We start from the raw sequence: 27,011 nt of genomic DNA, 5'->3' as shown, positions 1-27,011 counted from the left end.
ATTGTCGAACAAAACTCATGACAAATAAAATTTTATTGTTATTTTAATGAGGTTTTAAAAATGCTTGAATATTGTTTAGTGGACAACTTTATGTGAGTAGGAATCTTAAAAATTAAGACTTACACGAAACACGTTTGTATAAAAAGTCAAGTAAATCTAAATTGTAACATTTATTATTACACCACATGTCTCAGGTTTTTAGGATAAATATAAACCTTCTTGATTAATGATAAAAAAGACAATTTAACAGGGTTCCTGAGGGATTACCGAGGCGTCCAGATTGTGGTCTGCGATACTTTAATGATAATAAAACATGTTTATTAACAATAGTGAATATAAACATGTAGGAAGGCTGTACATTTGAAATAAAGCTAAAAAAACAAAAGTTTAATTAGTTGTTTCGATGATAGACAACAGACTGCTTAGCGTGGCGCTCGACACATGTGGGAGCCTCCCACCTCCCTGGCGAATGCCCCCGTCCCATCCGTCTGGATTACCGCATAAGCGGAGGTCCAGATTGGCAAGGCCCTACTGTATATCGAAATATATTTTTAGATCAGTAAATTTTCGTGTAAATTACAAGATGGCACAAATCTTGGTGTAATTTTAGTAGAAAAGAAATAGTAAAAGGAAAACATATTTTGAGATGTGCGGTGTCATAACGTAATCGACAATATATATTCACTTTTTTCACATCATTCCTAAAATGGATTTCTACCCCACGATTTATTTTTCTGTTTCATGTAAAATTATTCTAAAATAATTTATTTTAAATAAAACATTTATATTTGCATTCTTATGATTTACCCAAATATTTCAATTTTGGGGACACGTTTAACAAGTTGTAAATAATTCACTGTTAGAAAATGGGAATCAAGTTAAGGTAGAGCAGGGTTCGAACCTCTGATCTGTGAGTTTGGCACATTAGCCACGGAACCACAATTCGATTCTTTTCCCAATCAAAAAGTCAGCTAACTTTGCTTTGTCAATCAAATTATATAGTTGAAATTAGTTACTATAAGCACTAAAGAATTTTTTTCATATTACCTACATTGCTAACATTAAATTGTTGAGTGATCATCACATAAAGCATTGTTAGTCCAATTGCTGTTTAATTTTTTATATATGAATATGCCATCTTATTTTTGTGCTTATTTTTGGAGTCTCTTATGTTTGTATTGGACCCTAAAAAAAACTTAGCTTTATGTAGTAACTTACAAAAACCTGCTATATGTTATGGTTCAATACATTTTTTTTTTAATTACAAGAAACGGCTGTTTTTCCTGAAATAATTCAAAGAAATATTAAAATTTAGAGAAAAATAATTTTATGAAGTCTTAAGTTACTTTAATTGTAATTTTATGTATTTATGCAAAGTGCTGTATTTAATCAGATTACAAAAAGTTATAATGTATGTATTTAGTTATGAACTGTTTGTTCATTATTTTTTCATAAAAATAAACAAAATTTTCACCGAACAAACAACTCTATAGTCAATGAAGAAACCATATTTCCAAATTATTGATTATGTTTTCATACCAAAATAAATAGTTTTATACCTATACATAAACTTAAACATTCAATCTTAAAACATTGACAATAAAACCATTATGTTTTATTGGTATTGTATTGATATTCTTAAAAACGAGTTCTCTGTTCTTGAAAATAAACACAATATCATTCCATTATAATTACAGTAAAAATACTCTTTGGTACCTTCAAACCGAAATCAAATTTTGAAAAAACTTTGAAAATTTGTTCAAATGCGGACTAATTTGATTTATCTGCCTGAATATACATATAATTTGAGAAAACTGATTACATTTCTTCCTTATATACTTTCCAAACACATCTGTAAAATGTATCATCTGAATTCTGTATTTCTTAATACAGATTAATAAATTACCACATTAAATTAGTGTTGTAGTTAGTGTTGCGGACTCACGAATCAGGGGTCCGAGGTTTGAACCCTACTCTACCCCAACTTGATTCCCATTCTCTAATAGTAAGTTATTTATAACTCGTTGAAAATGGCCCCGAAATCGAAATATTTAGGTAAATAATAAGAATGCTAAGATTTCTTTTTTTTTTTGATATTTTATTTTAACAGCGAATGTCAAAATTAAGAAATCGGTCAATTTTTTTAAATGTGATTTTTGACAAATAGTGTCCATACCACTTTGTACATTTTAATGCACAATTATGTATAAAAGGTGCTCACTTTACCAGCTAATGTAGATTGAAATTTTTTATAAGCTAAACTTAGACTATACCTTTTGTATTAATTTAAACACTTCAATTAATTATATAAGTTGCAGTTATTTATGCCAACACTGCAGTTTTAGGCCTCCAAAATTATAATGCAAAGTCTGTATCCATTGTTACTTGATGGATTTTACAAGCACTTGGTGCCGTGTATTTTACTGTAATTCAGTGCCTGTCAAATGATTCAATAATACTATAATTCTATATTGTCTATGTGCTAACTGTTTGTGCCTATAAATTGTATTACGTAATCATTACATTTGACGTGCAATGTTAGTACCAGATGCTGAGACAGAGGTTTACATTCAAAATAAAATATAAAAAAATAAAGCAAAAACCTACAAGTATTTTTCAAAGTAGCCTTATTCTCAACACCCTTCTAGGTACAAAATATTTCATTAAACTGCCTACCTAAATGAGATAAAGTACTCAGAATTGAACCTTGTGAAACTATTGTTTAATCAATTTTAATGTATTCTCCAATGTAAATAATGGCCAAAAAATATTTTTTTTAAATACATATAAAATTGAAATTTTGATCCTACAAACATTACTATACCATATAAACCCAAATATATTGTAGTGTTTTTATTAACAAGTGCTCAAATCCACTAATAAATTCACTATATGGGTCTTTTGTGAGTAAAATTGATATATTTTATATGGTTCTTGTATTTTTGGGTTTATATGGTACAATAAATATTATTTCCGCTAAAAAATATTAACATTCCTAAATTAAAAATCAATTTGCATTTCACATACTGATTCCAATATTCTGCTCAAGTGAAAGAAGTTAAAACATAATTATTTAATTCAGTATGAATTGTATTTTAATATCAATTTGCTGTAAGAAATTTGGTTCAAAGTAGTTCCTTTGACAGATTTGAGTTATTTTTTAGTAATTTTTGAAAGTCTCGTTTACACTTATCTGAGTATTTTTTTTGCTTGCGTCGATATCTGTATAATTAATATCAAATGTTTTTTTTCGAACCTAAAATTCCGGCTTGTGAAAAAAATTCATAAGAAAGATTTATTCTACATCCAAAACGTTGCATTCCTATGGGAAAGATGAATGCCTTATTTGAGATGAGCGTTTCAAATTCTAACTCTTCTTAGTATATGATTGTTATATTTAAAAAATAAACTGCTTGTATTCTTAGGATAATTAATAAGTTAATATCTCCTCAATCTGTTGCCTTATCTCTTATGCCGAAATTATTCAAAAGGTTTTTGAAAATTAGCAAGGGATTTATAAATTATGTTTATTTGAAAAATATTTTTGTTCGCTGAAACTTTGCTCATAAAGTTTCAATACTGATAAATCTGCCAAGAATAAATAAGGAGTTTATGTAATTAAATTAAGGACTATTATAGTCTGAATAATGTTACGAATGTGTCAAATATAATTTTATTTTATTATTGAGATACTTTTACCAAAAATACATGCAAATCATATACAGATTTAAAATCTAGCTAAGGAAGTTCTGTAATCATATGTTTACTGTCATTCCAACTATCAACCATGAAAAATATTAGATCTTTTTTAACTGTGAATGTGTGCTTTTGCCAACTGTTTTAAATTAACTTATTTAAAATTGCTCAAGAAATTTTATCTAACATAAAAACAATTTGTCAACACTGCAATACCCAACTTTATATCCTTTAAACTTGCATAACAAAGACTGAACGATATTTTCCAATATTTTACCACACACAGATAACAACATAGTTTGAAATTGATTATAACCGTCCATCACATACGGCCTCAAGTTCATTTTCATATTTTTTTTACTCTTGTTAATCAATATTATAAAACTTTTAAAAAAAGTATGTATTGCTTAGGGACATTTTTATTAATTTTACTTTTATTTTGCTCATTTGTTGTATTATATTATTTAGACTTGCAAATAGACTAAGTCGTACCATTATTACCTACAGAAATCAATAGTGTGTTTACAAATAAGTGTGTATAAAATATTGATGTGTTTGCAATGAACTTTTAGTGACAATATTCCTAAGGATTTTTAAAATTTTATATTTTATAGCATTTTTTTATAAATTGCGTTTCATAATTACCAAAATAAACTAGAATAAAATACTAGGATAATATTTTGTAATATATATTATATATTTTTGCACTGTGTAATGGTTTAAATACATACATATTTACGAAAAATATGAGCTTTTTATTTATGACCATATGTCCTGTATAAACCTGTTATTTGATTTCAGATTTTTTATTGTGATCTCGGCCTCTTCTAAGGTCATATTTTTTTCTTTAACAAAACAATTTGTTAAACATTCTGTTATGGGTCCAGCGATTTTGTTTATATCTCCGCACATGTAAACATTCGCATTTTCTTCTGTTATGAGATTCACAATTTTATTAGCATCATACATCAAGCCGTCCTGAAAAATAGTACAAAAGTATTATTAAAAACTTTTAGAACATTTACGCAAAGTATACATAGTGGTTATTTGAGTGTCGGAGCGAGGTGGTTCACTCCATCAAACTTACTTGGATGTATTGAAATTCACAATCAAATTCCCTTGAATGTGATACAACTATTCTTGACAATGTCCCATCATCTGTAAACTCTTTTAACCTCTCCTTATATATATAATCCCTATCTGAATAACGACATCCAAAGTAAAGCCAAACTGCTCCCAAGATTAAATCTGGAGAGATTATTTTAATTTGTTGTCTTTCTTCTAAAAATCCAACAAACGGAGATATACCAGTTCCAAGAGCAATCATAACAATCGGTGTTATATGATCGATTGGCAAACAAAAATTGTTAGAATTTCTTAAATAAGCAGATATCAAGTTCTTTCCATCATTCACAGGGCTTTGGTTTTCAATAGAAGGTTGCGTACTGATCAATAAGTAATTTAACTTAACATTTACTAGATCCATATTAGATTCAAGGTCATTCACATGTTTAGAATCACTACCATTTTCTGCTGAGCATCTTTTTACTATAGTTTCTAGCCCGCCCGTTGTCAATCCTTTTACATTTGATTTGATTTCGATCACTGAGAAACAAATTTTGATGACATTTTTATTTGAGAGTGGACTGTTGCAGATGGAGTACGGTCTCGGCATCAGTCGTGGAAGATGTTGTATCAAAAGAGTGATAGGAGGCTTGCATGAGGGATAATACTTTAAAATATCTAGGATACTTGTTCCCTTAATGATTATTTCGTCATTGTAAAGTTGAGCACCCTCTCGACTGCAAAGTTCTTCGAGACATCGTTTTTCAGTTGAATCTACTGTGTACGTACTGAGAGCTCCTATGAATACCTAAAAATATTAATGACATTAAAAAATACACATTTTTACCTCAACGCAGACTGTTTTATCTCCCGGCTTCCAGAACTAACCTGCCTCTGGTCATGCCGATAGGAAAAGCAGTCAGGCAGCTGAACATTATTATTTTAGAAAATGACATCTTTCACATCAGTTAACTATGTTTTACTCTTGCTATTGGAGAGTATTATACCTTAATAATATTGAGCCATTGCTCAACGGTTCCTGGTCTGATATGCTGTCCTAATTTAACGCCTTAAATATTTAGTTTTATTTTGAATGCATAAGAATGAATTTGAATTTCACTATTTCAAAACACAAATGTTAATTTATCAGATAATATGAGTTTGTAGTTTCTTAAAAATAAGTACAAATAATTAGAAAACTGACTTACTTTTTTTAGAACGCTTCTTATGTCAATGCAATTTGTTAGTAAATATTCAAGAGTGCCAGTAAGAGGTATGTGAATCGGTAATGCTGGTTTCTTTTTTGCATTAACATCTTTAAGAGTTATTTTATATTGATGGTTGCACACATCAGTTAAATTCAAATGAGCCAATATAAATTGTACTTCTTTTGCTGAATTTCGTGGTAAAATGCCAATGGTGTCCCCAGGTTTAAAACATAAGCTATCCTGAAAAAAAAGGGTATAACAAATTTTAAACGAGCTATAAATATTTATTCAGCTCCAGTCAGAATTGTTGCAAACTAACATGCAAAAGTCAATAGATCAGAAATTTATATCACTACTATGTAAGTACACCGGAACCTCGTCTTACATGGTGAATACGTTCCACGCAGTAACCATGGAAAAAAAATGGTTTATAGATTCTCTTGTATAAAAATGAAATCAGGATTTTTAAAAAAGAATACTATTTATTGTACCTTAATTGTATTTAGAAGGATAAAATAACACAATAGTTCAAAAATTCACTATCAAATAATAGACATACCCGTTTACGCACATTTGATACGACATTACTTTCATTACAAAAGATTTTCAGAGCCTGTGTAATATTTACATTCAAATAATAAAAAAAACAATGGAATAATGAGAAAGTTCCAGTGCTATAGGAAATTGTAAATAAAAAATGTTTTTGTACACGCTGTAAAAATAAGAGCATTTAATTGGAAGCAAAGTTTCTTGAAAATGCATGAAAAAATTAATTAAAATATGTTTTAATAAAAATTAACTACTTTTTTATTTAATTCACAATATATTTATGTAACATTTATTGAGACACAAATCTAAACTCCATGGAATCAAAGTCCTGTGTTGAGTTGGGACCAATCAATTATGTGTTTCGACATGTTTCCGGGAAGCCATCTTTAGCGAGTTTTCACATATATGAGGTTCTTCTTCTTCTTTCTATGGATCTTGCGATCTGTCTATAAAGGATATTGAGCCATAATCGGCAGAACAACGTAAGCGACAAATAGTGAATTGTGCAGGAAGTTTTTTTTTTTTTTTTGTTCCATTTTTTTTTTTTAATAATTCGGTAAATAGGATTTATAATGGTTGGTTACTGTCAATACTGAAATTACAGCCAAATTGTTTAAATACCTTCTGCTTTCCGTGGCGGTAATGCTGTTTTGCCCATAACTCTGATAGGTTTAGTTTTTGGTGGCGAGTTAGCGTAACCGCCTACATTGTCGTCAGTTACGTTGTTTTGCTTAGCTTAAAAATAATATGTCAACAAGTTTAAACGCTAAAAGCCACATACTTTTTTTTTTATGAGTGAAATGATGCGGAGTAATATATAGAAAAGTATAATTAGCCTAAAATTTTGGTTTATGTGTAAATATTGTATATTTTTTCGTTACAATGGCTGTTGTTTACTTTTAATGAATAAAATAAATATCCTTAAATGTGGCAGGTGAATTTTATGGAGCTATGATGTTTTTAACACTTGTGCAGGGGGCAATAAGGAACACTTTTCCTTAAAAAATGCAATTCGCCGAAAGTGTCGCTTACGTTGTTCTGCCGATTATGGCTAGATATTAGTCTTGATCCTGTGATACAGATATCCAACTTTCCCTCCACCTCATTGGTGGTCGTCCTGGTGGCCGGCGTTCTTCTGGGATCTCGTGCATCACAATCTTAAGAATCCTTGCTGGATCCATCCTCTCAACGCGATCTCTCCAAAATCGTCTTCTCCGCTTATTCCATCTTACAATGTCCTCTATGTTGCACATTTGACGAATCTCTTTGTTTGGTATCCTATCTCTGAGGGTTCTACATGACAGGTCGTAATATCTTCATTTCTGAAGTTCTAAGGGGACATTTTGCTCCAACAGTATCTGCCCTTGCTTCGATTTTGTAAGTATTACAGGTACGTGCAGGGTTTTCTTTTTTTATGTCAGGGCAATTCACCGACGGCAACTAGCTACATCACGGGCAGGGTAATTTCAAAATTGCAAAACTTAAAAAAAGCATAGCGATGATAATACTATACTTAAGAAAATATTTTTAGCTTATTTTGAAGTCTTTTAACAAATTTTTAAAAAGGAGAACTTTCTCATTATTTAACTTATTTTACGCATTGTTAAAATAATGCTTTTTTAAATTTATATTTGTATGTTGTTATTACAAATTGTGCAAAAAGAGATTAACGGTGTACTTGATTTTTAATTTCAATCCCATGAAGAGATCATCTCCAGAGAACTGCTTATAAAATTGCAAACATTATTATGGGCTCTATAATTCAACATGGTTGTTGTCTCATGGTAGTATTGTGGACTCACGGATCAATAGTTTAGATCCCACTCAAACAAAACTTAATTCCCATTTTTTCAGCACAAATTATTTACATTTAGGAAATGAACTGAAACGTTTTATCTTTAAAAAAATCATGCCTTGACAAAGGAACGCTTGTGTTCCAGAATAGTTAAGCACGATTATTAAATTGAGAGATTTTGAACGAGGGGATTACCAGACTAGACAAGTTTAGTTGCACAATGATTTAATTTTATTGGTCACTCGTTCTATTTGTTTTTCAAATTTACATCAAACCTTGTTGTCTAGAGAAATTTCTATCACAGTTTTGACATCATCACTTGTTGTTAGATATCTAGCTTCCTTGACAGAAAAGGTTTTAAGATCACTAGCAGCGAATGGCAAAATACAAGTCGTGGCCGCAATTTCAGCATTTTCCAACTACAACATAAGAAAACACTTATAAAGATGGGAGAGTCCGATAAAAACGTGTACATCGATCATAGTTTTTCCTTGAATTAACACCTTTTTCAGTGGATCGTAGGTTATGTCTATATTTTCGGATGGAATCGGTGGTAAGTGCAATACAACGCCTTGCAGATCCGAAAAAGATTTTCTATCTTCACACACCATTTTGCTTACACGAATAAATCACTTAAAATAAAATTCCCGAACTAATCATGAGAAAAAATCGCATGTTCGAATACAGATGACACATGACTGACATTGGCGTTTGCATTTGACATTATAAATGTTGTCAACGTTTAATATATTTACAAAAAACATCCGAAAACACTAAAAGTGTGACGCATTAAAGGACAATAAAGTAGTTTTTTGAACATTGTCCCATCGACATAATAATACTGTTTCGTAAAAAGTAACTAATAAAAAAATTTATAATATTCATTCAAATTTAAAGTACTAAAACGGTCAACGGTTTTCAAATATAAAGTCTAAAGTTTGAACTGTTTTCAATAGGTACCAAAGAAACGGCGGACAAAATTAAATTCAGTATTTGTAAGAACTACAATAATATGTTCCGTGACATTTTTTTATTCTATCTGTCATATGAGAAAAAATATCTTCATTTTATTTTGTTTATGAATTTAATTATATTAGAATCTCCTGGATAACTTCTTAATTATTTAAGTTTGTTGTTTCATGTAAAGCAAAAATGTTTGTCTTTATTTACTTATTTCATATTGATGCGATATGTGTAACGTTTTTTAATATATTCTTCTTATACTAAAATGTTATTTTTGTGCTAACTATTGTAGTATATTATCTGTTTTAAAGCAACAGAGAAATGAATCCCAATGTAATAATGACTCGTATCTCAATAATTGTAAATAAATCAATAATTTATGAATCAATAAATAATAAACTATTCTAACGGGTGAACTTCTGTCTTGGCACACCTTTTACAAATGTTTATCATAAAACCTGATTATTTGTTTATTTTATAAATTTAGTGTAATAAAGGTTTGCATTGCAAAGACAATTTTATTTATTCTTAAGGCTCAGCTGTACCTACTCAACTAAATATACTTCTTGATTTTCAATCATTTCATTGTATAACTAAAAAACAATTTACATTTTAATCTAGATAATTTGAAAAATTTGTAAGTAAACCAAACATTTCAATAAAAAAAATATGCGATTTCTTTTAAAAAAACACGTGGTATCGTATAACAGAAACATTAATTCCAAGAATAAAAATGTAATCCTACATCAAAACAAGTTTTTATGAACCAATATAGAATTCAGAGCTTTTTTAAGTAAGCGAGAGAGAACACTCTGAGATCTTGTTTCTGTTAAATATTTATGCAAATGGTGTCCTTTATCTCATATAGCTACGTTGTTGAAACTGGTTTCAAGTAAACTGTTTAGTGCATCTTTTATCATTGTCATGCAACATGTTATTTATTGTATACCAGCTTTAGTATTAATTCACTATTACTTAATAATTTTATGACCACGCTAAGGACAGAAAGTCAATAAAATCCTTTAAAAAATATTAATTTAATAGCTTCACTATATTCATAATTATTACGGTCATTTTATTTTATTTTCACCTCTTTCAATAAAATAACATGGGGTGGATTGATATTTATTGTATTTTGATTTAATAAGCTCGTTTTCATTTTTTATATCAATTTAATGGCAGAGAAACGCATTAACCAGTACACTACAAGGCAGACAAATCTCCACTCTACTCGATTTTATTTTGCTGGAATTTACATCTGAGATTAGCCGCTAAATAAATTTTAATTTAATACAAAACAATTATGAACGTCAATCCATCCTTATTTTACCGTGCCGCCTGGGTTTGGACGATACGTGTAAAATGAGTCTTGAGTGTATTTAATACTATTTTTTTGGCTGGTTTGTGCGATTACAAACACTGTCTTCATAGACACATATGGAGTATAAACTAACATCGATTTTTTATTTACGAAAATATATATACCTATATTTGTATATAAATTCAAAGCATCTTCGATGGTAACCTGTAATTGACCAGTTTTGATAAAAAAATGTAAACATATTCTATTTTTCATACAGAAAACTTAATTTTACTTTGTAGATAAAATTTAACATATTGCAACAGAGATGAAGAACATTTTAGAAAAGGTCATTTTAGAAAAGGTAATACAGCAGTCTATGTATCTACAGGGCTTATGACCTGTCATTGGCTGGTTTATGTGACCAATTTACACACTGTGTAACATTCATCTTTCTGCCCACATTTGAACATCTGTATTCCTTCAATTCTTTCATCTGTTGATATTTGTGAAGTTAAAGCGTTGAAACCTTTACTTATGCGGGTGTGATTAATCTAATTAAATTATTTCACCTACATACTTACTAGGCAACGCCTGAAAATTTTATTTTTTCAGTTTTTAAATATACTTGTTCGTGAACCAGGTGGATTTATCAACAATATTTTGAGTTTGTCCAAATTTTTGTAGACAAGGACTGGATTCAACTCCCTGGGGAGCCGCTAATATCAACATATCACAACATTTTAATATAGGCAGAGTGGTGAATGTTACATAGTGTGTAAAGTGGCCACTTAAATCAGCCAATGACAGATCAGAAGCCCTGTAGATGCCTTCACCTACATACTAGGCAACGTCTGAAAATTTTATTTTTTCAATTTCTAAATATACTTGTTCGTGAACCAGGTGGATTTATCAACAATATTTTGAGTTTGTCCAAATTTTTGTAGACAAGGACTGGATTCAACTCCCTGGGGAGCCGCTAATATCAACATATTACAACATTCAAATATGGGCAGAGTGGTGAATGTTACATAGTGTGTAAAGTGGCCACTTAAATCAGCCAATGACAGATCAGAAGCCCTGTAGATGCCTTCACCTACATACTAGGCAACGTCTGAAAATTTTATTTTTTCAATTTCTAAATATACGTATTCATGAACCAGGTGAATTTATCAACAATATTTTCAGTTTGTCCAAATTTTTGTAGACAAGGACTGGATTCAACTCCCTGGGGAGCCGCTAATATCAACATATTACAACATTTAAAAATGGGCAGAGGGGTGAATGTTACATAGTGTGTAAAGTGGCCACTTAAATCAGCCAATGACAGGTTATAAGCCCTGTAGATGCCTGGATTTCTATATTATTCTATATTATCAACATTTTGAAACGCATAAAAATATATGTACCGAGCAACTATTTAAGAGCTAGGCCACACAGACCATTAATTAGTTCTTCCAGAATCCAGGACAAATTTACCGATGTTGACGCCTGTGTGCATAATAATAAATTTTTATTCAGATTGGTTTGACTTAATACATTTTTAAGTCAATAAATTCATTTTACGGTTCTGAATTGAGTTTTTATCTAAACCATGTTGCGAGCATTGATATATGTGTATGGTGTATGATGCCTGCTTTTTGTGTTCCATTCAACCTAAGTTCCGGAACCGAGTAAACTAAACTTATTTTTTGGAACATGATTTCTAAGTATCGTTTTATCTCTATTTAATTATACCTCAGTGGTTGCGGGAAATGATTTAATTAGTAAGTTTTGTTTGTAATAGTCCTATCTACAAAGAATAAATGTCAAAAAATAAATATCCAGTCAAGGACGTCGAGGCGCGGCGCGAAAGATTTGTTTTTTTTGTGTAAAATACGGCAAACAAAATAAAATACAAAATCAGCTGTGAACTTCGAACACAAAGAAAATGCGAATTACGAACTATCACGAGTCGACGAATCACGGATCGGAGTCAGTCGGCGATCGGCCGCCCAGTAAAACGGTTGGGTATACGCATTTTTCGCGTGTTTCTCGTATCTTGTCTTCGCTGCAAACTGTAAACATTGCCATATTTTCTACTGCCATTATAAATGTGTTAAACAGATTTGACATTAGGCCAAGATTGTGTAGAATATGTGACAGTTTTCTCTCTTTTCGTGTGGTTTCTCGAAATAAAACAGTGAATCGCGATTTTTGGACGATTTTGACAGCCACAACAAAGTAAGTTCTTTGTTTACTATTGAAAAAGTGAGAGTTGTATTTGTAGGCCATACCTGTTTGAAATATTGAAATATTGTTGTAATATACATTATCAAACAAGCAAACGCCCAGCTTAGATTTGATTTGATTATACAAGTGATGCAAATTTAGCGAACATGCTTCACTTTTTGTTATAGTCTTTTCATGTTTTATTTGCATTACCTTTGTTGAAGAGATATATCTAATGACAGATTTTTTATATACACCATCATCATCTTCCAGTTTCCGCACCCGACGGTGAATAGGGCACTGCATTGGTAAAGCAAATGCGGCATAGGTCTATCATCCACCATTTGTAGATCAGACGTCAGTCTTACAAAGTCTTACGCTTCAGGGCCCCGATTACAATGGGAAGTTGAGAAGAACATTTATCTTAAATTTTATCGACAAAAAAAAGTTTTCCATATGAAAAGCAGAATGTGCATACAATTTTTTCTTCCAAACATGTTCAACTATATGTTACCAACGAAGTTACTTTAAATGTTCATCCAAATATAATACTTTTCATACACATCGGTTGTATGTTTTTAAAAATTATTTTTCATGTTTCTAATCCTATATTTCAAACGAGTGGAGGAGTATATAAAAATAAAAAAAAAACCTGTATTTGTGGTGATATACTCATGTGTCTGTGTCAGTAATTGCTCGCCCATATCAACACAGGATTTTAAGTCCCATGAAGTTTATTTATTTATACCTTATATTATACATATTATATTTAAAATAATATAAACACTTTAATATAATGTGAAAAACATAAAAATCGAATTGAAAAGTATTGTTACATAAATACTATAACGCAGCAGTTTCGTATAAAGAACATATTTGGATATAAAAAAAATAATTAAACAATGTGTGCAGATACAATTTTAAAAGGAAAATGTCATTTTCTGACTTGCACCAGTATAACGGTACAGTGAACTTAAATGGCAGGTTGCTTGATTTAATGCTTAGTAACGTAGAATTAAGGGTTCAACGTAGTGATATTACATTGGTAAATGAGGATAGTCATCATCCAGCACTTCTTGTTGAATTGAATATTTTAAACGCCCGGACACTACCTGAAGTGGAGCGTGTTGCGTTTAATTTTAAGCGCGTGGAATTTGAATGTATTAATTCCTTTCTTTCGACTATTGATTGGGAAACAAAATTTTCTAATTGTGATTGTGTGAATTCTGCAACACGGAAATTTTATTTAGAGTTAAAAAATGTTCTCAGTGAGTTTGTACCTCTAAAAACACTGAAAAATAACTCATATCCTCGCTGGTACAGCTCATCTCTCATAAAAATTATTAAGGAGAAATCCAAATATCATAAAAAATGGAAGAAATACAATAATCCACGTGATTATGATACATTTGTTTTGCTCCGGGCCAGGCAAAAAAAATTACAAAAAGAATGTTTTAAAAATTTCATACTCGAAAGTGAGAAAGCTATTGTGAACGATCCTAAATATTTTTGGTCTTTTATTAAAAGTAAACGTAACTCTAACAACATTCCCTTGAATATGCAGTATAAAAACCAAGTGTCTAATAATGCCCAAGAAGTAGTCGACCACTTCTCTAATTATTTTAATTCGGTCTATACTCAAAGCAATTTGATCGATGAAGCCTGCATAACCTCCCCACTCCATCAAAGCACACGCAATGTTGCTACATCTTCAATTAACTTTTCTTACGACGATGTCCGTAAAATTCTTACTAAATTAGATTCTAGCAAAGGCGCTGGAAGCGATGACATTCCTCCATTATTCGCAATCAAATGTGCAAATCAACTTGCCAAACCTCTAACAATTATATTCAATCGCTCATTAAAAGATGGAGTCTTTCCGAGTCACTGGAAAAGAGCACTTATCATTCCCATTCATAAAAGTGGCCTCAAAAATAAAGTTGAGAATTATCGACCGGTCTCAATCTTACCAGTGTTTGGCAAAATATTTGAAATGTTAGTTTATAATCACCTTTTATCTGAAGTTGCTTTACACATCCCAAATGAACAGCACGGTTTTATGCGGAAACGATCAGTAGTTTCTAATTTAACGCTCTTCACAACCGATATTGCTGAGTATATGGCCAAGGGATTACAATCTGATGTTATTTACACTGATTATTCAAAGGCGTTTGATCGTGTTGATCATTCAATCCTCTTAAAAAAGTTAATAGCAATCGGAATTAATAGAGATCTCTTATGTTGGCTTGGTTCTTACATCAGTCAAAGGAGTCAGGCAGTCGTCGTTGGCGGGCACTCTTCTGACTTTTCCTTGCTTCCATCTGGTGTCCCTCAAGGTAGCCATTTAGGACCCCTTTTATTCAATGTATATGTTCATGATATAGGCGATTGTTTTAATAACTCTAAATACATTATGTATGCAGACGACATGAAGGTATACTTAAATATTGAAAATACTAATGACTGTCATAAAATGCAGGAGGACCTCACTAGACTGTCGGTTTATTGTTTAAATAATAAACTATCGCTTAACCCTGAAAAATGCCTAAAAATAACATTCAAAAGAAAGACCCGTGCCATCGATTTTAATTACAAATTAAATAATACAAATATTAAATCTGTCGAAACAGTCCGTGATTTAGGTATCCTCTTAGATGAAAAATTAACTTTTAATCGTCACATCGATGGTATTACTGAAAAATCTTTTAGAACACTAGGATTTATACTACGCACAGGCAAACCGTTTCAAAATACCGATACTCTTAATAAATTATATTTTTCTTATGTTCGTAGTTTACTAGAATTTTCTTCACCTGTCTGGTCTCCTTATTATAAAATTCATTCCTGCAAAATTGAAAGAATTCAAAAAATGTTTATAAAAAACTTAAACCGTAGATTACATCTCAATTTTCCAGATTATCGCCAAGCGTGCGTTTTTCATAATATCCAAACTCTCGCTGATAGACGAACCACAGCTGATATAGTGTTACTCACCAACATAATATCTGATAAAATAGATTCCCCCGAATTGGTTAACCGCATTCATCTTAAGGTACCACAGAGACAAACGCGTTATACACAACTTTTCCACATACCTAAATGCAGAACAAATTCGTCAAAAAACGCTACGATTAACCGTATTATGGATACGTATAACAGGAAATTTAACGAAATAGATATATTTACCAAAAATATTAAATTTATCAAAACTGCCATAGGTAATAAATTGTCTTTGTCCGCATCCTCCTCTCCGTTGCTCTCTATCCCTGAACATATATAAGTTTTATAGTGAGAAGATCTTTTAATATAATTATGTATCCCCGTACTGCGGGCCAACTGTTTGTGACACCTGATTTTTATAATCCGAATCATTTCTATTAAACTTATATGTTATTCTTATTTTTATATTATGTAGGTGCATAAAATATGCATTTGTGTGTTCGTTTTGAATCAACGTTCGCGTATTGTCAATCCTTATTTTATTGTTGTCATTATTTCGTATTTACTGCATTTTGTGATTACCTACTGTATTGTATAGGACTCGTCCCACATTATTCATTCGATGTGTATCAGTTAAATTTAAAAAATAAAATGCTTTTTTTTTCTTCAGAATACGGTTTTGAAATTTAACATACTTAAAAAAAATAAAAAAAAACAATTTATATCATTTCGTCATTTGAATTTTAACAAAAAGGTTTCTAACTTTTTACTAAGCTCTTTATTGTACCATTTTTAATACAATTTACAAGTTTTAAGCAAATATATTATTTTCATACTTACGCACCCATACAAACGCACCCTCTCCCTCATTCATTCACGCATACACACATTCACATACACATGAATACAAACGTCACACAAATACAATTACTAAACTTCTTTTCTTATATATTATGTGTCATTATATTTACAGTGGATTTTTTTAATTGGCTTTAGTATTTTTAAGATTTTTCTAATTATTTTGTTTATGTAATAGCTGTAAAAATCCCAAATAAAATGAAATAAAATAAATAAAATAAAATAAAATATTTTTTTCTTTAAGAGGTACAAAATATAAGTATATTAAATACAATAAAATTCTTTTGTCTCAAAAAAAAATATCAAAAAAATAGTAATAATCATAATAACAATTAAAGTAACGTAAACAAATAAGTATACACGTAAATGTGGTAGACAATAGTACCCATACGAAAATAAACATAAAGCACTATAATCTATAAAATGTAAATTGCCGTTCACCATCTTTGAAATGATTTATATAAACTATTCTTTATGTTAAAAATATCAGCAACGTCGGAATAGTTATTGAATTGAAACTTATGTCTCGTACAATAAACTGATTTATGTAAATAAATAATACATAAATTGTAATCGGGGCCCAGGAACAACGAAATATTGCTAAAATATTTAAAATCAATATTTCACGTTCACCCAGTCAGGAATCGAACCCGGGACCTCATGAAAAGTAGGCGAACGCGTCAACCATTGCATTGTGATTTTTAAAAATATATAGATATACCATTGGTGTGTCTCTATCGTTTTGATTTTTTTATAAATTGTTTCCAAAAACCCAAAACATGGTTGGGTATGCCTCCTGAGAGCGATAACCACGCTTGCCTACTTTACAAGGCATCAGGTTTTCGACGTCCTGGACGTCCACTGCTGACTGTTCGTCGGCAGTTTATGTCAGAACTTCGGGACGAGAACCTGACTGAGAACGCACAGGAGCTGGCAGCCCATAGAGATGCACGGAGGCTCTTTATGGATACCATATGCTCCAACTAGGGAGTGAAAATGGAATAATGATACTCTTTGTTGAAAAAAAATACTAAATGGGTTCAGTTTTGGGGTGCGAAAACCGGGACAATAAAACGTCGATTTTGACGATTTTATTTAGGTAAAATTAGTCCTGAGTCAGATGTTCTTATGGCTTGTTTAAACATCTGGGATCCAAATTGCTCACTAGAAAAACTAAGACCATTATTTACGAAACTCTCCTCAGACCGGTCATTGCATATGGTGCCAAATGCTGGGTGACTTAAAAGACTTACTTACTCACTCACTTGTGACTTACTCACTTATGACCAAAAAGATGAAAACATGGTATTAGTATTTGAAAGAAAAATATTAAAGAAGATATTTGGTTCTGTCAGCCAAAACGGAGTGCGGAGAAGACGGTTTAACCATGAATTAGAGACACTGTATGGCGAACCCAACATTGCGCAATTCGTAAAAATAAAATTACAATGGTTGGGCCATGTGCCCAGAATGAATGATAACCGTACCCCAAAAAAATATTTTTTATACCTCTTCGGAAGGCAGACGAAGCAGAGGCAGACAAAAATTAAGATGGCTGGATAGTGTGGAAAGTGACATTAGAGCAATTGGCCCGACGAACTGGAGAAGAGCCGCAGGGTGCAGGGAGGAACGGAGACATTCCGGAGAAGACCAGGGCCCACAACAGGTTGTAGCGCCATTGATGATGATGATGAAAATTAGTCCTAGTTTGAGTGATGGAAAAACGACTATCCATCGAAATTCTCAGACACCGCCTACCCTCTTAAGGAAAAATTGTTTTTCATATGAAATATTATTTTTATTGTTTGGCACAGTTTATGCACATGCCATTTATCTACATCCTATTATATTATATTATGTGTACTTGGTAAGTAAATAAACATTTGAACGCAGCTATGCAGAAAGCAGCCAGTCCATAATTAAAAAAAAAAAAAGGAGATACTGGAATATCGCGTGCACTATGGTCAATTCCAGGGCCCCGATTACAATGGGATGTTAACAGAGTTGTCTTTGACTGTCTATGTCCATAAAGAAAAATCGATATTTGTGTACGAAAATGAATTATATTTCCATGAAAATTTAAAATATCTTCATCGTAACCTATAATTGAACATGTTTAAAAGAAAAAAAAGGTATGCATACTCTGCTATTCATGCAGAAAACTTGATTTTACTTTGTAGATAAAATTGAAAATAAATCGTCGCATTGGGGAAACAAGGTTCTATTTAACAATTTTTTTTTTACATTTAACTTTTATTATATTATGATTTTAATATCGGTTTTAACTGAATCAAAATTTTAAAGAAAAATTAAATCAATTCTTGGTAATTATTAAGTTTATTAAGACAGTATTAATACAAAATATAAGATAACGTCTTCATTTCAAACTTTCTTGTCTCGAAACAATTGTGAATCCAGATAGAACCTTGTTTCTCCAATGCGACGAAATATAAACTTCCCATTTTAATCGGGGCCCAGGGCCCCGACCACAATGGGAAGTTAACATTTATCTTCAACTTTATCTAAAAAGTAAAATTAAGTTTTCTGAATGAAAAGCTGAATATGCATTCAATTTTTATAAACAAAACGTGTTTAATTATAGGTTACCGACGAAGATACTTTAAATGTTCGTGAAAATATACTCATTTTCGTACACAAATATCGGTTTTTCTTTATAGACAGTCGAAGATAACTCTGTTAACTTCCCATTGTAATCGGGGCCCAGGGTCCGTATTCGAATGAGAAGTTAAAACGTTTCTTCAATTTTATCTACAAAGTAAAATTAAGTTTTCTGTATGAGAAATAGAATATGCAAACAATTTTTTCTTAACATGTTCAATTACAGGTTGCCGACGAAGATACTTTGAATTTTCATACAAATATACACATTTTCGTTTATAAATATCGATGTTAGTTTATACCATCTCGATATATTATACCGATGAAGTTAGCGTTCATAACTGCGGCGCAGGTTCTGCTAAAAACAGCATGGCCGCTTTCATACAAAAAACTGTTATAAACATCTTTTGAAAATGGCGTTGATCACAAAAACGGCCTTTCTCAATTTGAAGAAAACACCCACAGCACGAGAAAAATCTTACGGTATTGATGCTGATGGGAAAATCAACGTCTCCAGAAATCTAGTTCTCTTAAATTTTATTAGATAAAGGAATATTTTAAAAATCAACCATTTAAAAATAGCTTATTACTCAATTGTACAATCTTTGTTACAATATGGTATTGTAGGATGGGGTGGTGCATATGCCCATATATTAAACCTTCTGAAAATAGTACAAAGATTAATTATTAAAGTAATTTTAAAGGAACCCTCAACATTCAATACGGAAAGTCTATATAACATATTTAAGGTTCATACAGTAGACACTCTTTATAAAATAAATTACATCATACAAATTCATAAAGAAGAAAAAATAAAAGAATTTGAGATGAATAAGTCACTCAGATACCAAAATAATATTAAAATTCCTAAAATCCACACAAGTCATGGTCAAAATAGCTTTGTCTTCAAAGGTGTAAAAAAAAATAATTATCTCCCCAATGAACTAAAAACAATTAAATATCAAATATCAATAAATAAATTTAATGTAAATCTAAAGAAATTTTTTGAACACGTGTAAAAACTGCATTAAATGTTTACAAGTATAATTGTATTATTATTTTATGTTTTTTTCTTTATACATTCTATGTTTTTTTTTCTCATATACTCGTATATTCAAAATTGTATAAATTCTTATACATAAACAAATACAACAGTGTAAGTCACTCTCCAAGCACAAGAGTTAGTCTCTTTTTTTGGAGAGTTGCAGTGATAACATTTACTAAATGTATAAAAGTTGATTTGTAAAGAATAAAAAAAAAATTACAACGGATAAAAAAAGTATAAATTTTAATTTTATAAATTCATATGCATATTTTAGGTTGTGTGATAAGCCAGACTTAAAAAAAATCACAGTAATTCCTATAACATATGGCTACTCGATCAAAAGTTTATATACGAATAGTAGCTTATGTGTAAATATTTTAATTTTTCATATATTTTCTTGTGTTTAAAAAATAAGTTATTAAACAAATAATAAAAATAAATTATTATTATTTGTATATACATGTATATTCTAATCCGGCTGTTAATTTATATCTGTTATTCATTGTTTTTATAAAGGTCGATAATATTATTTAAGTTAGTATAAATATAATCCCACCAACAAGCTACAGAAAGTGGCTTTGTGAGATTTTAGTTTTAGTAAAAATATAACAATTTAAATTTTGAAAACTGTAAAAATATATATTTATATTATTTAAATAAAAAAATATCATTAAATTATTTTTAATTATTATATCAAATTAATTAAGTGGTTCTAAATAATTAAGTACCATAATATAAATATAAAATAATACGTTCAATACAAAATGACTCAACGTACATCAGAGTTTTACCAGGGCTGGCTGGCTGTTTACTGCGAAATGCACATCTCAGGTTCAGTGGTCGGCCAAATTTGAACAATCATTAAAACTGGTCAAATTCAAAATCAAATTCTTTTTTGTATTCTAAAAAAAAACGAATGTATACATTATTTATCATTCGTCAAAGTAAAGACCATTCCATCTGTTCTGTACATTTGATTATTTACTCTTTTCACAAAAGTTCTATTATCTTAGTTTCACTTTTCTATGGCTGGCTGCTTTCTGCATAACTTCCTTCATTTAGTCCAGTGTAAAGTCTAGGCTACAAAATATTGAATAGATCTTCTCGAAAATTTTACGCATCATAGATGATGACGTCATCATATTTGAGTGTCTTTGAACTTCGAACCAATGCCAAAGATATATTTGTTATGTTGTTATAAATATTCTCCTAACATTTATTTTTTATTTTATATACGCCCAGAGGGCTTTTTCTTGACAGGTATATAATTGAAATCAAAGTGTTTTATGATATAATATGTCAGTGCGTTTGCCTATCATGAAAGGGGTCTCGGGTTCGATTCCCGATATTAAATACCTATTTTTAAAATGTGTTTTCACACTGGAATCTTTCATAGTCCCTGGGCCCCGATTATAAAGCGAAGTTAACAGAGTTATCTTCAATTGTCTATTAAGTAAAATCATATTTTCTCCATGAAAATTTGAAGTATCTTCGTCGGTAACCTGTAATTGAACACGTTTTAACCTAAAACAAATGTTATTAAATATTTGTATATAACCACTTACCGACTTTTCTATGTCTACCGGTTTCAAGACATACCCGTCTTTTCGTCAGGACACCGATTAAACCAACATGCAAAACCCACTATACACCTTCACCATAGTTGTTGCACAAAAATATAACACCAACATGCCATGCATTTTTTTAGGCAACCCTTACATGCACTGATTAGGTTATGAAAATATTTTATTTTGTGGGAGAAAAAATGAGCGAGGGAATACAGGGAGGGGTGTGAGTTTAATAGGTATAGGGTGACCATTACAATGCAACATCTTAAAATAGGCTATATTGCAAGGTTGTTAGCTTATTGATCAAAGAAACATTATTTTTAAAGCTTTTCTAAAGTGAAATATTTCCATATTATTTACTTTTAACCCTTTATTATTTGTGTGTAAGATTTAAGTCCTATATCTTTATTTTAGTCTTGATTAAAATTGATTAGGTGATTTGGGAATTCGGAGACATTGTTATTGTGAAGACACCTCATATGTTCTTTAACATGAATATCAAAATTTCTTTTTATTGTTCCAACGTTAACTATAGGACAAGAATTTCATTTAATTGGTAAACACCTGCATTATTTAATAAACTATTTTCATCTTTATTACTAGGCAATAATTTATCAATATAGTTATTTGCCTAAAAATCATGTTTAACATCAATGTTAAAAATTTGGATACATTTGTAGAAATAGTATTTACGTAAATATTTTTTCTGCATTTATTATCATTATTTGTTTTATTATAATTACTGTTAACATGATAATATCATAAAGAAATTGTTTGATTGAATTTTTCTTTAGTTTTTCATTTAAAAGAGTATTTATAAAAACAATTGTATATCCAAAACATTTAAGTTTGTAAGTGAAAATTCTTGATGGAAGTTCATTGTAATTTATTATATAAATAAAACACGAGTGAAACTTTAATCCACAAATTTGGAATATCCAGTGACCGGTTTCACCGCTTTCGCGACATCTTCGAGACTGGTATCTTTATTAAAGAGTTAAATGTATTTATACAGAACAGAGGTAAGGATAGATTATTCAAAGTTATATGTAAGTAAATTAAATAAAGTTACTTTTATCTTAAGGATCATAATCAACAAATTTTAATGAATTGATATAATGCTATTTTAATGAGTTTAAGTATTTTATTTTATTTTTAGTGTCCCATCCTTCGTGAGTGTGGTTTTGTAAATAATGATTTCTGAAAAACAAAGGGTAAAAAGTCATTAGTAAAATTATATTACAATGGATATTCCAAATTTGTGGATTAAAGTATCACTCGTGTTTTATTCATATAATAAATTGTATATCCATTATTAATAGCAAGTTTATAAAAAGGAACATTTATTAAATTATTCAACATATAATGGAATAAGGAAAGTTTCTGGGAAGTAGGGAGAAAAGTGGTTGTAAACGGTTGTAACATCACAAAAAGATCTCGGAGTTGTGATCTTAAATGGGAATCACATATTATCGAAATTGTCAAACGCACCAATTCCCTCTTATGAGGAAAACATTCGCTCACCTCACCCAAGATTTGTTCCTTAAAATTTATAAAACATAGTTCGTCCACTCCTGGAGTATGCCTACCAAATCTGGAGTCCCTATTTTAAAAATGACATAGAGTTCTTGGAAAAAGTCCAGAGAAGAGCAGCTAAAATGGTAGTTTCTCTGCGCAGAATCTACCCACATTTTTTTTGCATCTAGGCGTTTGTTTTCCAAACTGACAATTATGTCGGAATTTGATTCGACTTCAAAATTTTCTTGTTGCTCTCTCATATTTTTAATATGCTTTTAAGATGAATATCACTAACCCCACAACGATTAAAAATTTAAATAAATCGTAGTTAAAGGAAAAATTGCTCGGTGGAACAAAATTTTCTACACTTTTAACCCTCCCTCCCCGGTGATGTGTAGCTAGTACACATTGCGTCTAATAACTATAATATCTTTATAAATATATAAATATTGGGTTTGGTTTTCAGTATTCCTCCATTACACATTTACGTATGGCCTGAAATAATTTGTTATTAAATAATAAGTATTTATTAGACACAAAAAAAGCATTTTATCGGAAATCGGGGATAAATTACAAATATCATCAAAAGTATACTCACAGTATACTAATAACCCTGGCGTTACACGTCCACTACATGTCCAGTCACGTAGCCCAGTATTAGCTTAGTAGCTCTCGGGAAGTTGGCGCGGGTGCACGTTTCGCCCGAGTCGTTAGCGATACCCAATGGTTTTTTCATGTTTTCAGCAGTTAGATTTGAAGTATTATCATCTTTGAATTAAATTATGGTTGATTAAAGCCATTCCCTATAAATATTCAATTTTTACCTTTTAAATATCTTATTTTTTTAATGTGTAGTGACTACACAGCACCGTAACGCGCGGGTGTTTTTAGGACAGTAAGGGAAAGGTTAATGTGAAGATATGTGTTTCGAGGGGTACTAGAGCCGTCGATACAAACCGAAGTACTTACATGAAAACTTGATGGGGGGGATCGGTAGCGTATCTTTGTAATCGGTCGGGAAAATTTTATCTTCAACTATGACGTCATACTGAAGCTATGTCACTTTATATATATAAACTTAAGATATGTGTACCGTGACGTACGCTTCCCATTGTTTCATATCGATGTACCTACCCAAAACTTGAAGGTGGGGGGTCGGTAGTGTACCTTCGTAATCGCTCGAGAGAATTTATCTTCAACTATATTGTCACGGTGAAGGTATAACGTCCTTATCTTCCCATCATAATTGAAGCCCAAAAGTTTATATATAAATGATAAAACATTATTTTTACGTTTGTTATTTTGTTTTAAATGTTAAATTTTTTCTTGTTCCTAAATGTTCGTGTGTCTTTTTTCACGCTCCTTATAGTTTAACTAGCAGTATTTTTATTGAAATTATTACTGATTATGTGTTTTTGAAAGAGATTTTCATCGAAATATGGTTTGTCGGCCTTTAAGGAAACAATACGCTTCTACAGAAAAATTCCGATTAATATTTAAGTTATGGTAAACACAAGCTGTTTGGAAAAGGCTATTATAAAATTATAGAATTTTTAGAAGACAAAACCGGTTGACAATTCATTTGTGTTTTTTTAAATTATTATTATTTGTTAATAGACAATTAAACTAAGCCAGAATTCAAAAAAAATATATATGCATCGTATTATACGCGCTATGATTTTTTAAAGTTTTGTATTTCTGAAATTACTCCGCGTGTGACGTCTCCAGTTCTCTTCCGCTTCTCGGTTAGTTCTGCTGATTAGTCCATTGGTGGTAAGGAAACCGGAAATCTTCCACAACGCTCTTATCATCGGTCGATTCATATGAACTAGTGACGTCGTTCAAAGTTCAAAGTAGTTAGTTTTTCCAACAATGTTTGAGTATGTCCGAATGCTTGCAGACTGGCTGGATTTCCTCCCTAGGGAGTTATTCATATTAACATTTATTGCAACAGAGAGGGAAAACATTATTGAGAAGGGAATATGGGAGTCTAGGCATTTACAGGGTTTATGACCTGTCATTGGCTGGTTTAAGTAGCTACTTTACACACTGTGTAACATTCACCATTCTGTCCATATACTAACATCCACATTTCCTCAATTCTTTTTTCCCTCTCTGTTGCAATAAATGTAAATAGTTAGTTTTTATTGAAATATTTTTTTATGTTCTTTTTGTACATTTCCAAGAAACTTTGCCAAATAATTTAATGCTCTAACTTTTACCGCGCGTAAAAAAACATTTTTTGTATGAGTGCAATTTTGTTTATAATTTTTATCGTCTCAATTTACGACAAGTTTTAAAATATTTATTTTACAGAAACATACAGTCAACAATGATTACATGACATAATAAAGATAAGAATTAAAGACAAAACAGCGAAGTTTCTAAATAAAAATCATACATATTGAATTATTGTACATTTTAAAATGACTTTTTTTTAACGTCTAACTGGTGTATTTTTCCAATATTACCAATTGCAGAGCATCTCGATCATTATTTGTTACATGAAGGTAAAATGATCAGTCTAAGGTATGCTTCAAGTGCCCCAGTCCAGGGACAATGAAATATTCTAGTGTTACCTTTTTTAAAAATCAATATATTATATCAACCATGTCGGGAATCGAACCCGAGACCTCTTCCACGGTATGGAACTGCGCTGACCACTACACTACGAGGCCGACAATTTCAAAATCACCAAAACTTATCATAGCGCTGATATTACGATACTTAAACAAATATTTTTTTTAATTGGTTGCGTTTGATAGTCTATTAACAAATTCATATTAAAAATAAAAATATCATCGAACTTCATTATTGAAATTGGCGAGTCTTGTAAGTATATAATATTATCCTTATAATATCAGGTACTGTATTTACAGAAAACTAAGTTTTTGATTTTATAATAAACGAACTGAACCCGGCAATGCTTTGCTATTGCTAGATTTGAATACATACTCGTGTATACAGGTGTTCTTTAAACCCTGTCACATCCGAAACTACAATGATCAGTACGGGCAAGAAGACATATTAGCATATTAAAAAATTCAGAATAAAGAAATTAAAAAATATATATAAATATATAAAACAAATGGTTGCTTACTTCTGCAGGGGAGATGTGAGGGGAGCACGGCGCAGTATCAGACTCCCCCCTCGTTTCTCCCCTGCAGAAGTAAGCAACCATTTGCTTTTCTTGATATTTTATTTTTTTAAATTGTATACGTTCTAAAAAAATATTTTAATGTGCCAATATGTCTTCTTGCTCATACTGATCATCGTGGTTTCGGATGTGACAGGGTTTAATGAACACCCTGTTTATATATTTATTGATTTATTTACTGATTTATTTATTTATTTAATACTTCATAAAAATATATTACATAATTGAATTAACAATGTATTCCTTACTGGGAAAACCCGTGCCGACCAAGGCATTTTACAATTATATTTTAGTATTATATACACGGTTTTTAGGGCCAGACCACGAAACCTCAGAAGAACATTCCTTATGGTAAGGTTTTAAAAAATCTTAATTTTAATTTTCTAAAAATCCCAAAAAAAATATCGTAATCTCAAATGTAGTAAATCCTTAATTTCTCGGACAAGCAGTCCCTCCACTAACCCTTACCCCTCTCCTACCCAGCCGCTTCCCTTGTCCGCGTCTGGTGCGTATCGCTTC

The 27,011-nt window shown here is 30.9% G+C and overlaps 2 protein-coding genes across 2 annotated transcripts in view; one reads left to right on the top strand and one right to left on the bottom strand.

Annotated features, from left to right (window-relative positions):
* Nucleotides 1–4,369: 4,369 nt before the first annotated feature.
* LOC148279719 (methionine synthase reductase) lies at nucleotides 4,370–9,040 on the bottom strand. Its single transcript, XM_088229494.1, has 5 exons — nucleotides 8,817–9,040; nucleotides 8,589–8,732; nucleotides 5,970–6,209; nucleotides 4,784–5,569; nucleotides 4,370–4,674 (listed from the first exon to the last, which is right to left on the bottom strand). The coding sequence occupies exons 1-5, from the start codon at nucleotides 8,922–8,924 to the stop codon at nucleotides 4,456–4,458; spliced, it is 1,497 nt and encodes a 498-aa protein (XP_088085620.1). The 5' UTR covers nucleotides 8,925–9,040; the 3' UTR covers nucleotides 4,370–4,455.
* Nucleotides 9,041–12,553: 3,513 nt separating this feature from the next.
* The window catches only part of Cln7 (CLN7/MFS domain-containing 8), a 58,014-nt gene continuing 43,556 nt past the window's right edge, over nucleotides 12,554–27,011 (top strand). The window contains exon 1 of the mRNA XM_088229493.1: nucleotides 12,554–12,799. The gene's annotated coding sequence lies outside the window, so the exon portion shown is untranslated. The remainder of the gene's footprint in view (nucleotides 12,800–27,011) is intronic.

The sequence above is a fragment of the Micrasema longulum genome, unplaced genomic scaffold (assembly GCF_059751315.1).
Source record: "Micrasema longulum isolate JH-2025_06_02 unplaced genomic scaffold, ASM5975131v1 h1tg000678l, whole genome shotgun sequence".
Lineage (NCBI taxonomy): Eukaryota > Metazoa > Arthropoda > Insecta > Trichoptera > Brachycentridae > Micrasema > Micrasema longulum.
Note: the sequence above shows the minus strand (reverse complement) of the source record. Positions and strands in the feature narration are given on the sequence as shown.

What these genes read in the sequence shown, in the direction of transcription:
- LOC148279719 (XM_088229494.1), bottom strand. Translation starts at nt 8,924, where the DNA reads ATGGTGTGTGAAGATAGAAAATCTTTTTCGGATCTGCAAGGCGTTGTA. An exon ending in CCTACGATCCACTGAAAAAG is followed by an intron (nt 8,733 to 8,816) that starts GTGTTAATTCAA and finishes CTTATGTTGTAG; the next exon opens with TTGGAAAATGCTGAAATTGC. An exon ending in TAAGAAGCGTTCTAAAAAAA is followed by an intron (nt 5,570 to 5,969) that starts GTAAGTCAGTTT and finishes TAATATTTTTAG; the next exon opens with GTATTCATAGGAGCTCTCAG.